The sequence below is a fragment of the Tamandua tetradactyla genome, chromosome 10, assembly GCF_023851605.1.
Source record: "Tamandua tetradactyla isolate mTamTet1 chromosome 10, mTamTet1.pri, whole genome shotgun sequence".
NCBI classification, from domain to species: domain Eukaryota; kingdom Metazoa; phylum Chordata; class Mammalia; order Pilosa; family Myrmecophagidae; genus Tamandua; species Tamandua tetradactyla.
This window is the reverse complement of record NC_135336.1, coordinates 17,499,629-17,511,871: the sequence shown is the minus strand read 5'-3', so window position 1 is coordinate 17,511,871 and position 12,243 is coordinate 17,499,629. Positions and strand designations below refer to the sequence as shown.

Below are 12,243 nucleotides of genomic sequence, written 5' to 3'. Positions count from 1 at the left end.
CCTATGAAGGACATTTTCCGAGTTAACAAATATACAACCATCAAAAGCAATAAACTAATGCTTTGCGTTACTACCCTCTACTCCTCAGACCCATTCAGAGTTCTCCACTTACATCAATAACTTCATAGCAAAAGGACCCAGTTCATGAGCTCATGTTACATCAAGTTATATCTCTTAAGTCTCCTTCCATCTTTCAAGCTAGAACAGTTCCTCAGTCTTTTATTGACTTTCAGGACCTCATAGCCTCATCATGGTTAGACTTTCAGGACCTCATAGCCTCATCATGGTTGTGCTGGTTTGAAAGGAAGTATGCCCCCTAAGAAAAGCCATGTTTTAATATAAATCCCATTTCATAAAGGTAGAATAATCTCTATTCAATGCTGTATGTTTGAAATTGTAATGAGATCATCTCCCTGGATGACATGATTTAGTCAAGAATGGTTGTTAAACTGGATTAGGGGATGACATGGCTCCACCCATTTGGGTGGGTCTTGATTGGTTTATTGGAGTCCTATGAAAGAGGAAATATTTTGGAGAATGAGAGATTCAGAGAGAGCAACACTACAAAGCAGAGAGTCCACCAGCCAGTGACCTTTGGAGATGAAGAAGGAAGACACCTCCTGGGGAGCTTCATGAAACCGGAAGCCAGGAGAGAAAGCTAGCAGATGACGCCGTATTTGCCATGTGCCCTTCCAGCCAAGAGAGAAGCCCTGACTGTGTTCACCATGTGCCTTCTCACTTGAGAGAGAAACCCTGAACTTCATCGGCCTTCTTGAACCAAGGTATCTTTCCCTGGATGGATGCCTTTGATTGGACATTTCTATAGACTTGTTTTAATTGGGACATTTTCTCAGCCTTAGAACTGTAAACTAGCAACTCATTAAATTCCCCTTTTTAAAAGTCATTCTGTTTCTGGTATATTGCATTCCGGCAGCTAGCAAACTAGAACAATGGTTGAAAATGACAAGCTGGTTATTTTGTAGAAGTGTCTCTCCATTTGGGTTTGTCTGATGTATCATAATGATTTGTTTCAAGATATTTATCTTTGGCAAGAATATCACAAGAGTGACGCTGTTTTCTCGTTGCATCCTATCAGGTGATTCAAATGTGGGTTTGTCCCATATCTGGTAATGTTACTTTTGGTCACTTGATTAAGATGGTGTCTGCCAAGCTTCACTACTGTAAAGTTACACTTTTCCCCTTTGCAATTAATAAGTATTTTTATGTGGAGGTAATTTGTAACTATGTAAATACTATTCCTCATTAATCCTATTTATTTATCTATTATTTATATCTGTATAGGCTTGTGGATCCCTATTTTATTTACTACGCTATAATCTGTTTATTTATTTATTTTGATGTTCACAATAAATAATTTTGTCCCAGATCATTCTTTTCCTTATTTCCTGGCACAACAATATGTTCCAGGCTCATCTGTACTTTTCATGGCTTGGTCCTGGAATGAGCCATTTGTTCAAGGAACCCTGGTTCCTTTTTTATTTTTTTAAATGTTGTTTTATTGAGATATACCCTGGCTCCTTTTAGTAGAAACTGATATTTAGAAACCAAGATCTAGGTACAAGGTAAGCTAGAATAAATGGTGTGTGTGTGTGTGTGTGTAAATCCACATTATGTCTGTATTCATTTTACCAGACACACATATCCTCCAAATCAAATCTAACACCACAGGATTCATTCTAGTTTTCTCCCTTTCCAAATTTGTAACTCCCTTCTCTGACAGAGAGATGCCTGGCTCCCATTATTCACAACATATTTATTTATCTGATTGATCCCTGCTATGTAAACAATCTCTCCTTGCTTCCACTGCAGTCCCTCCACCCTATATGGATCCCTTCCCCACCACACAAATTCCAACTCCCTCTCTAGGCCATGGCTGCTGCCCCCCACATGTGGAAAATCCCTTCAATCCTCAACCCTTGCCCCGGGTGTACCCCAACATGGAAGCCTGTATCACCCCAGTTGGACTTAGCCCACCCTGGATCACCCTGCTATGTGAACACCCTATCAAGATGGGTCTTGGTGGTGCACTGATGGCTCATGGTGGTGCACTGGTGGCTCAGTGGCAGAATTCTCACCTGCCATACTGTAGACCTGGGTTCAATTCCCAGAGTCTACCCATGCAGAAAAAAAAAAAGCCATGGGCGGGCCACGGTGGCTCAGCAGGCAAGAATGCTTGTTTGCCATGCCAGAGGACCCGGGTTCATTTCCAGTGCCTGCCCATGTTAAAAAAAAAAAAAAAATTGGGTCTTAATTAGTTTATTAGAGTCCTTAAAAGAGCCACCAGAGAGCAGACACAGACGTTTGGAGATGCATAAGATACCAGAAGCTGAGAGAGCCGTTTGAAACCAGAGGCTGGGAGGGAAGGACAGCAGACATTGCCATGTGCCTCCCCACATGACAGAGAAACCTCAGACAGAGAAAAAAAGTTAACTTTCTTCCAAGACGGTACCCTCTTGCTGTGTACCTTAATTTGGATGTTTTCAGGGACTTAGAATGGTAATTTTAACTTAATAAATCCCCTTTATAAAAGCCAATCCATTTCTGGTATATTGCATTCTCACAGCTTTAGCGAACCAAAGCAAATCCTATACTCCCATGCCCTCCCCAGTGTGGATGATCTTTTTACCCTGGTCAGGGTCTGACTCCCTGCTCTGAACTGCCCTTTCCTGGAACCATCGCCTACTTCATCTGGCCCCATTTAATGGCTTTGGGGCTGAATTGTTGGGGAACTAGAAGGGGACAGGGAAGGAGATGAAGAAAGAGAAGGAAAGGGGCCCGCAGTACACTCCTTAGCAGGCCGTCAGTGTTTCCTTCTTATGACAAGAAGAAACATAAGATAAAAATTCAAGCAAGGACATAGGCATAAAGTTTGAGATGGTTTTAAGTTTGTGCTCCAGGGCTCTCTCTCTTCAATCAGGAAGCTTGCCTCTTATCCCTGAGTCTACCCAAGAGGACTCCCTGTCATCCTTCCCTCCTTTTAAATTTATTTTTCCCATTTGGACCCTATAGAGAGAGAACAACCTTCTTAATTTTGGCACCGGTGGTATGCAGAGAATCAGGTGTACCAAAAATGATTGATTTAATTTTTAAGAGAGAACCCAACTCCTTTCCCCAGTTCTCCCTTTTTCACTAAGTAAGATTATGCTGGATGCTTTAGTACAGGTACAACCACAGAGCTAAGGCCCTGGGAGTGAAGCAGTAAAGGCCTCCAGAAGTAACAGAAGGGAGGCCTTGGAGGAAAGTGATGGAGGACCGAGCAGACTTGGGACTGTACCTGTGAGGGAGCAGGAACTGTGACTTACTGTGTCTTGAATCCCTGTTCCTAGCATTTTGCCCGCTGAGGGCATTTTCTGGGTAAACACTGACTGATTGGCATCTCCTTACTCTGAAATACTGTCATGGCCACCCTTTGACTAAGATGAGGGGGACAGTGTTAATTGGAGTGAGGGGAATGGGGAGGTCTTTGCCAGACAGGCACCAAGGACTAAGCAATGAGAGAAGAGGAAAGGGAGGGAAGCAAAAAGACACGTGTGAGTAGGGAAGAAAGGTTCCTACAGCCAGCCCACAGCAGCTGGAGGGGAGCAGACCTTACAGGCCAATGTGTGTACTGGACTCCAACTTCCTTCTGGTGAAATTAGCTTTGGGCACTGAAACACATTGCTGAACATTCTATTTGTAAGAAATGCTCTTGGTGCTCCAAACAGAAAGCTGAAGGACAACCTTTTTCAAAGATGAGCTTTACCTTTTTCTTAGCAGGATTACTCATAAGGAAACATTCTCTTCATTCCATGGTAATACTCAAGGAGACACATGAAAGGCAAGTGACTGCTTTTCTTCTTAATAAATTATTTACTTGGCACTGTCCTGATGAACAGATTAGCATCTGCCCCTCTGCCCAGAACCCTGGTTGGAAGCCAAACCAGGAGTGAGAGTAGATTTTGTTGGGCAGGGAAAAAAAAACGGTGGAAGCCCATTCCTAATATGAGGGTGGTCCTGAGATAGGTAGAAGGAAGGTGATGCAGGTGCCCTCTGGAATCCCACAGAGGGCAGCCAACAACCAGGTGTGAAGGGCCTGGGTTCCATGGTAGAATGAATGCAGTATTTCCTCTCCTTTCCCCATTGCTTCTCCAAGGTCCTTCTCTCTTCCTTCCACTTCCAGAACCCTAAACTGAATTGTGCATATGGAAGATGAGTGAGCTGTTCTTCAGATAAGGGGGTCTCTAGTAGACAGGAACATCGTTTCCCTCATCCAGTGGGATTGCACATCAAAACTGGAAGTTGTGCACTTTGAGTTCTGGGAGTATCTGCAGGCAACTGTAGAAGGATCAACCCAAGATGCACAGAGTCTGAGGAAGAAAACAATGGGCCTAGATGAGGCAGAGAAGGGTGACATTGTCCTTTGAAGTGCTGTCAAATTCTATAATAACATCATTCTGAGGTTCCTCAAAAGGTGGAGGAAGCTCAGATATGAAAGAGTCACCTGTTCACTGTGAATTTTTGTGGGACCAAGGACAGACCTCTGTCACCTGGGTGTCCTGCTGAGGCATCAAAGTAGGGCTGAGCCAGAATGGGGTTTGTGTGCCTGGAGTGTGTGTGTGTGTACCTACCATGCCCAAAACTTGATATAAACTATATTTAAATTCTCTATTTATTGTGTTGAGGTGTCAGTACCTTTTTCCCACAGAAGAAGGTTCTGTGGATCTGGCACATCATGACCATATCCCTGAAACTAAATCACCCAACAGGGAAATATGAGACAGACTTGGGCAATGCTCCCTGGATGCTGTATGTCAGTATACAACATGGTGTCTGGACTTCAGGACTCCCTACCATCTCAAGGGGCTGTGCTTCTTTTTGTCCCTGACCGCTGTATCTAACCACCTTTCCCATCCTGGACAGACCTGTTGGGCCAGGAGCTCCAGGGAGGAAAGAATAAGATGATGTTTAGAGGGACCTTCTGCTAGTTTGACTGTCAGATGGCGGAACTGTGTTCCTTTGCCCTGCTCCTGAGCCCAGGGGACAGAGGAACCACTGTGTTCTGGAGGCTTCCTGTGCCTCAACAGCTTGTCACTGATGTGGGCTAGTGCTGGGACAGAGTTGTGGTCCAGGGATCTGAGGATCCCCACAGTCCCTTCCTGGCTTTGTCTACTTTGTGGCTCTGGAGCCTAGAATTCTCTAACTCATTTCCTTGACCTGCCCACTCCCTCTTCTCTTGCCCAGACCCATCTTTCCAGTTCTTCCCATGTTGCTTTCACCTGCTTCTTCCTCTTTTTAACCCATCAAACTTTCTCACTATCACCTCCTTCATCTCAATCTCTGACTCTTCTCACCATCCATCTCTATCCCCAGGTCAAAGGGCCTAACATAGGAGAGAAAAAGAGTCATTTGTTTTCCAGGTTCCACATTACAAGCAATTGTGGCTTCTCACTTTTCTCCCACACCATCCTGTGCCTCCCCTCCATGCCTTTGTGCTTGCTGTTACCTCTGCTGGGAAGCCCCTTCCTCGCTTCTTTGCTGGGTCCTCTCAAGAATCACTCGGACACAACTAAGCCCTCCTTGAGCTCTCACTGATCCTCTCTTGAAGGTTTGTCATTCTTCTGAACTCCCATTGCACCCTTTGTTAAGCTCTAATTTGGCCCTTACCATAAGACATGCAAATTATCTGTAGATGTGTTTGTCTCCCTATCCTGACCCTGGGCTTCTCAAGTACAGGGTAAGTTCCAAGGGCAAGGACCATGTCTTGGTCATCTTTGGATCCACAGCATGCATGGCAGTGTGGAGCACATAGCAGGTGCTCAGTACGTATTTGTTGAACAGTAATAAAGCAGAGCGCTGGTGGGCTTGAATTCCCAAGATAGGTGTTGGAGCACTTACTTCACCTTGACTTAGCTGTATGCTCTTGGGCTACAAATATTTTATCCTCTAGGGCATCAATTCCTCTATCTGTAACACGTGGATGATTTTATGGGATTGTTGAGAGGCTGAAATGAGATCATGGCTGGAAGGCATTTTATGGACTATAAATTCCTATGCAATGTAATTTACGCAATAATAATTACTTAATCATTTCTTTGCATTAGTCTGTCATCTCGCAGTTTACAACATGATTTAAAATGCATGATATTGTTCACTATTTGTGCAGGTATTATTATTGCTATTATTGCTACAGGAATACCTAAAAGGGAAGCTTACTGATAATTCATACCCACCACCTGCAGAAAGGATTTGAGGCAGCTTATGATGAAAACACACACACATGAAAAAGGGTTACCTGTCACCTCACGCAGAGGCTGCAGAAAAGGCCCAGGAAGCTGCTGATGAAATAAATGACCACCAGGAGAATCTGGAAGAGGCTGATGCACAGAAGGATGGAGAAGAAGGACACATGCCAAACAACAGCTTTAGAGGGCTCCAAGCACACGGAGTTCCAGAGTGAGTGGTCATGCAAATAATTCCTGTCCCAAAAGATAAGGAGACCTAAGGGCTGGGGATAAGTCGGAAAAGTCAAACAGTGTTCCCAGTAGATAGCTGGGGCCTTCTCCCTTAGGTCAGGTCACAGGACTGGACTCTTGAGGGTGACATTTGGGTATCACTGCATTTACAATTTTCCGAGCATTAGAGCAGCAAAATACTAGACTGGATGATCCAAAGGAGGCTGTAGTCCATCTTTGTGTCCTTCCATGTCTCTTTTCTCTCTCTGAAAATATTGCAAATCCAAGTCTCCATCTACTTACCTGTTATGCATGTCTTTGAATGGGTAGCCATACTTCCAAGCTTGTGTCTGATTGAAGGATGAGACATCAAACATGCAAAAAGGACCATCTTTCAGGGCTACTCCAGAAGTGATAAAGCAAATCAAGGCTCCAAGCAAAGCCAGACCACTTGACATCAGAGAAATAAACATCTGCAGAGGGAGGGAAGAAATTGTGGGCCTGAGATGAGATGGGAACTAGGTGACTTGAGGGGCAATCTGGATCTCTAACTTCTCTGGTGCTGAGGCTCTCTCCCATCCTATCCTATACGAATAGTCCTACCCATAGCACCTCCTTTAAAGCATAGCCGAGACGGGGTGGCTAATGAGGGGTCACTGGGGAGAGCCAGTGAAGAGAAAAGACTGAGAAAGGGGAAATATGGGCCCTTGGACCTGGATATCCCTGACTCAGTGGGATCTTTTGAACTTCTCAGGCAGCTTGGCTTAAAAAAATCTTTAAACTCAGAATGCATTTTACCTCAGAATCCAGACTCTGGATTAAAGGGTTATCCTATGCCTACCTCTCACTGGTATAAGGAAAAGCTGTATTTTCAAAAGTTCTGAATTCCTATCCCCTGCTTCCTCTCTTTTTCAAATGGGAAGAAAAAGGGAAAGAGAAAAAAAAGGAGGGAAGATAGCATGAGGGAAGAAGGGAGGAAGAAAGGAAAGAAGGAAGGAAAGAAAAGAGAAAAGAAGAAGGAGAAGAGAAAGGAGGAAAGAAGGAAGGAAGGAAAATTACAGTCAAACTCTGAAATGACTCCAACTGTGTCATTGTACTTTTCCAATCAGAAGTCCTTTGGTTGTTAACCTGTGCTTCACCCACCCTCCACCCCACTCCCTGCTCCACCAGAGGATAACAATAGGTTTGTTTCCTTGGCAGGATTCTAATTTGCTTCCAAATAGATTTCTTTCTTAAGGTACTGCATTTTTTTTTTCTTCCTCCCAAAGAATACATATTTTAAAAAATTTGAAAAAAGCATGCATACAGTTTTATATAGAATCATAGAATTATGTTTCTGGTGTCAAACTTGTTTGAAGCTTGGGAGGGGCCAGAGAAAGGTGAATAGGCAGTTTTGACTACAAGTTAAAGATTCAAGGCGAATTCGTCTGCCATAAGCCCAGGGCAGTGGTTCTTAAAATGTGGCCCTTGGTCTAGCAGCTTCGTATCACTGCGTGTTACGAAGTGTTACGAAGTTATCATTTGCTTGTTAAAAATGCAAATTCTCAGACTCCATCCTAGACCTACTGAATTAGAAATTCTGGGGGTGGGACCCACAATCCACATTTTAACAAACCTTCCAGGGAATTCTGATGCACATTAAAGTTTGAGAACTACCTACATAAGGGAAAACCAGACATGAATAAAAACAGATAGTGAATGAAATGCGTGGATGTTTTATTTAATTATTTAATATGTAACTCTAAGTCAGTGTTGAGACCTGGTATGAGAGATGCAGTTATCAGAGGAGGCTGCAGAGTTACTGTAAAGGGTCCACAAATTCATATGTCTGAGAGAAAAACCATTGCATCTTATACATAGATGTAACTGAGATTTTTCTAATTTATGTAGATGCTATCATTCATAAAATGCAAATTTATTCTGGACATCAGTTTCATTATCTATAAAATGGAGGGACTGGATTATAATCTAGTCACTAGTGATCGCTGAATAAATTTCCAGCTCTAAGAAAATATGAAATAAAGTAGCCAGGACATTTTGTATCAATGGTTCATGATTACATTGTACCTAACTCATGTCCAGATTGTTCAACTGGCTCAAAAAAAAAAACAGTTCCTCACATTTGAATAGATATTTATGGTTCCCTAAGCACTCCCTTGACTTGATTCTGTTAACTTCCATTTTATAGATGAAGACCCGAGGCCCAGGAAGTTTAAGCAACTTGCTCAAAAGCTTAGAATTATTAAATAGCACTCTCAGGACCTGGCTTCAAGCCCCAAGACTGAAATTCGCTCTTTACTACCCTGCTCCTAGAGTAGAATATGGGGACATTCCCAGTATTAGAATAGTAGAATCTAGTGCTTACACTTTGGCAGGGCCCACTCTTGCTGAAGCAGCCATATCTCCAGCCCATCAAGGAGATGAGAATAGCTGCAATGAGTACCTGGAAAGGAGAGAAGAGTGTTAAGCAGAGATTGGGTAATTTAGGTCTCTAGCTATAGTTTGAGGCTTAGTTAGGTGTTGAAAAAAGTGGTTAGACTCCATTGTCCTCTGTTTCCCAGAGGGTTTGGCTTTTCACTGCAAAGACCCAATTTTGGGTGACTAGCCTGATCTGATTCTGTGGATGGAAAAGTTCACACTCAGCCTGCCTCATCTCCATGCTAAAATGCAACAACCCTTGGCAAGGTTTCTACAGTTCTCTATCCTGGATTTTCTGTGGACCCAAGACCATCTTGTTTGATCCAGCTTTTCTGCAGGGAATCCAGACACTCTTCCCCCATACCTCCCTGCTCCCTCCTCTCTTTGGTAATCCACGCCCGCCCTGACGACAACGACAAAGACAGAAGGACCCCAAACACTTACCATGAGGCCTCCTCCCCAGAGCCCAGAGCCCAGCATGGCATGCCTGCCAACGAGGCCCCTCAGCAGGTAGGTCACATCCCAGTTGGGAAAGAGGAGCGCCGTGTTGGCCCCTGCAGCAAACAGGGCTGCAGTCCCCAGGCTCAGGCCCAGGAGGCGGGAGCAGGTCCGAGAGCATGCCATCACAGGAGGAGAGGACAGTGTCCTAGAACTGATGGAAGGAGAAGCTTGGTAGCCCTGCTGCCAGGAACGTGACATAGGGGAACCTCAAGTAACAGAGGGTGGAGAGAGGAAAATAGATTGCAGAAACTGTCCCCTCCTAGGGTCAGATCAAGGAAAGCCAGGAAACTTTCTGTAAAACCACTGCCCATTATAGACCTTCCTCCAATGTACAGGGTTTAATTGCTCAATTCTCTGCCAGCCCCCACTCCCACAAAACACTCCTCACCCCATCATATTTTGCTTACACCTCTAATATAGCTAATGATAATTTCTACTTCATAAAGAAATAAAACATTTTAAAAGGTGCCATCGTGGTGTCCACTTTGCCCTTTCTATTCAATATTGCACAGAAAGTCTTATCCAGTGCAATAAGAAAAGAAAAAAGAAGCAACTGTCATCCAGTTTGGAAAGGAAAAAGTAATATTCGTCATTATTCACAGATAACATCTAAATAGAAAATCCCAAGGAATCTTCAGTGAGATTAGCAAGGTCACAGGATAAAATATTAATATATAAATGTCCTATTATGTTTCTAATATGAGCAATGACAAATTTGAAAACTTAAATAAAAATGCCACTTAAAAAGAGCATAAAAATATAAAATACTTAAGGGTAAATGTAACAAAATATGTACAAAACCTGTACACTAAACATTACAAAACTCTGAGAGAAATTAAAGACCTAGTAAATAGAGAGATACACCATAAATCAGAAGACTCAATAATATTAAGCTGTCAATTCTTCCAAAATTGTTGCATACATTCAATGCAATCCCAGTCAAAATCTTACCAGTATTCTGTTGTAGAAATTGACAAGCTGAATCTAAATTATACGAATATGCAAAGACTAGTCTAGGTAAAACAATATTGAAAAAGGATATCAGAGTCAGAGAACTTATACAGGCGATTTCAAGACTTATAAAAGCTATGGCAATCAAGACTGTGAAGTAGCAGTGTAAAGAAAGACACACAGAGTGCTGGAACAGAATAGAGAGTTCAGAAATAGACCCATATATACATGATTAAATGATTTTTTGAAATAGATGGTAAATCAGTGGGAAAAGGATGGTGCTGGAACAAATCCATATATAAAACAAAGCAAAAACGTGCTTTGACAATTACCTCACACCACATTCAAAAATAAACTTCAAATGAATCATAGACCTAAGCTTAATTAAATTTCTAGTAGAAACCATGAGAGAAATTCTTTGGGATCTTGGGTTAGGCTGACACTTCATCTAAGAAGTGTCATCTAAGATATAAAAAGCACACCCATTAAAAAATGATAAATTAGACTTCATCAAAATTAAAAATTTGCTCTTTGAAAGACACCATAAAGAAAATGAAAAGGCAAACCACAGATTTGGAGAAAATATCCACTACATATATATATATATATATATATATATATATTTGACAGTGGACTTCTATCTAAAATATACAAAGAACTCTTAAAAATGTATAATAAGAAGACAAACAACTTGGTTAAAAAAAATGGGCAATGGGTACAAGAGTAGTTCAGTGGCAGAATTCTTGCCTGCCGTGAGGGAGACCTGGGTTCAATTCCTGGCCTATGCACTTAAAAAAAAACAATTCAACAAATGGTGCTGCAATAATAAGATAGTGACATGGAAAAAGAATGAAATGTGACCCCACCATACAGCACACACACAAAAAAGGGCAAAAACTTTGGAAAAAATACTTCATTTCATCTCACAAAGGAAGATAGGTGATGATAACTAAGAACGTGAAAAGACTTCAATGTCATTAATCATAGGGAAATGCAAATTGAATGCACAATGAGATACAACTGCACACCCACTAGAATTGTCACAATTAAAAATCAGACCATACCAAGTGTTGGTGAGGATGTGGAGTGACTGGACAGCTCATGCATCACTGGTAGGAATAAAAATGGTGCAGCTGCTTTGGAAAGTAGCTTAGCAGTTTCTTACAAAATGAAACACACTTACCTAACAATCCAGAAGTTCCACTTCTAGGTGTTTTCCCAAGAGAAATGAAAACATGTCCACACGAAGACTATATGTGAATGGTCATAACAGCTTTATTCATAATAGCTAAAAATGAGAAATAATCAAATATTCATCAATCGGTCTGTTTATATGAACTTCTAGAAAAGACATACCAGACGTGACAGAAATCAGATCAGTGGCAGCCACTGTGAACGGGACAGGGGATTAATGTTAAGAGCACAAGGGAACTTTTTGAGATGATGGAAATGTTCTAGATCTAGAATCTGAATATACACCTATGTATTTGAATTCATCAAGCTACTCTTAAAATTGGTGAATTTTATTTTATACATTAATAAAGCCAACTAAAAACTATCATGTCTAGATGCCTCCTTTTCCTATACCCCTTTCTCTCTTTTGCATTTTCACTGATATACCTGTTTCCCCTTATGGCCATGAGCTCCCTGAGAGTAAGAACCTTGACATTTCCCTATGACACATGGCCTTGAATATAATCAGAAATATATATATATATTCACATATACACATGTGAGTCAGAGGCTCTCTCTCTATGTACATACCCACACACACATATAATGAAGTATTTCAGAGTAGCAAAAATAGAACATAACGTATGCAATATATTCCTTATAAGGGCTATGGGATAATTAAACAACACTCATGTAAATTAAAAAAAATAGGCCACTAGCAATAATATCATTGAAGCTCCCAGGTGTA

The 12,243-nt window shown here is 41.8% G+C and overlaps 1 protein-coding gene across 1 annotated transcript; it reads right to left on the bottom strand.

Annotated features, from left to right (window-relative positions):
* Positions 1–6,295: 6,295 nt before the first annotated feature.
* On the bottom strand, positions 6,296–9,494 carry TM4SF19 (transmembrane 4 L six family member 19). The gene is made up of 4 exons (XM_077117556.1): positions 9,315–9,494; positions 8,818–8,895; positions 6,756–6,925; positions 6,296–6,476 (listed from the first exon to the last, which is right to left on the bottom strand). The coding sequence occupies exons 1-4, from the start codon at positions 9,492–9,494 to the stop codon at positions 6,296–6,298; spliced, it is 609 nt and encodes a 202-aa protein (XP_076973671.1).
* Positions 9,495–12,243: the final 2,749 nt, after the last annotated feature.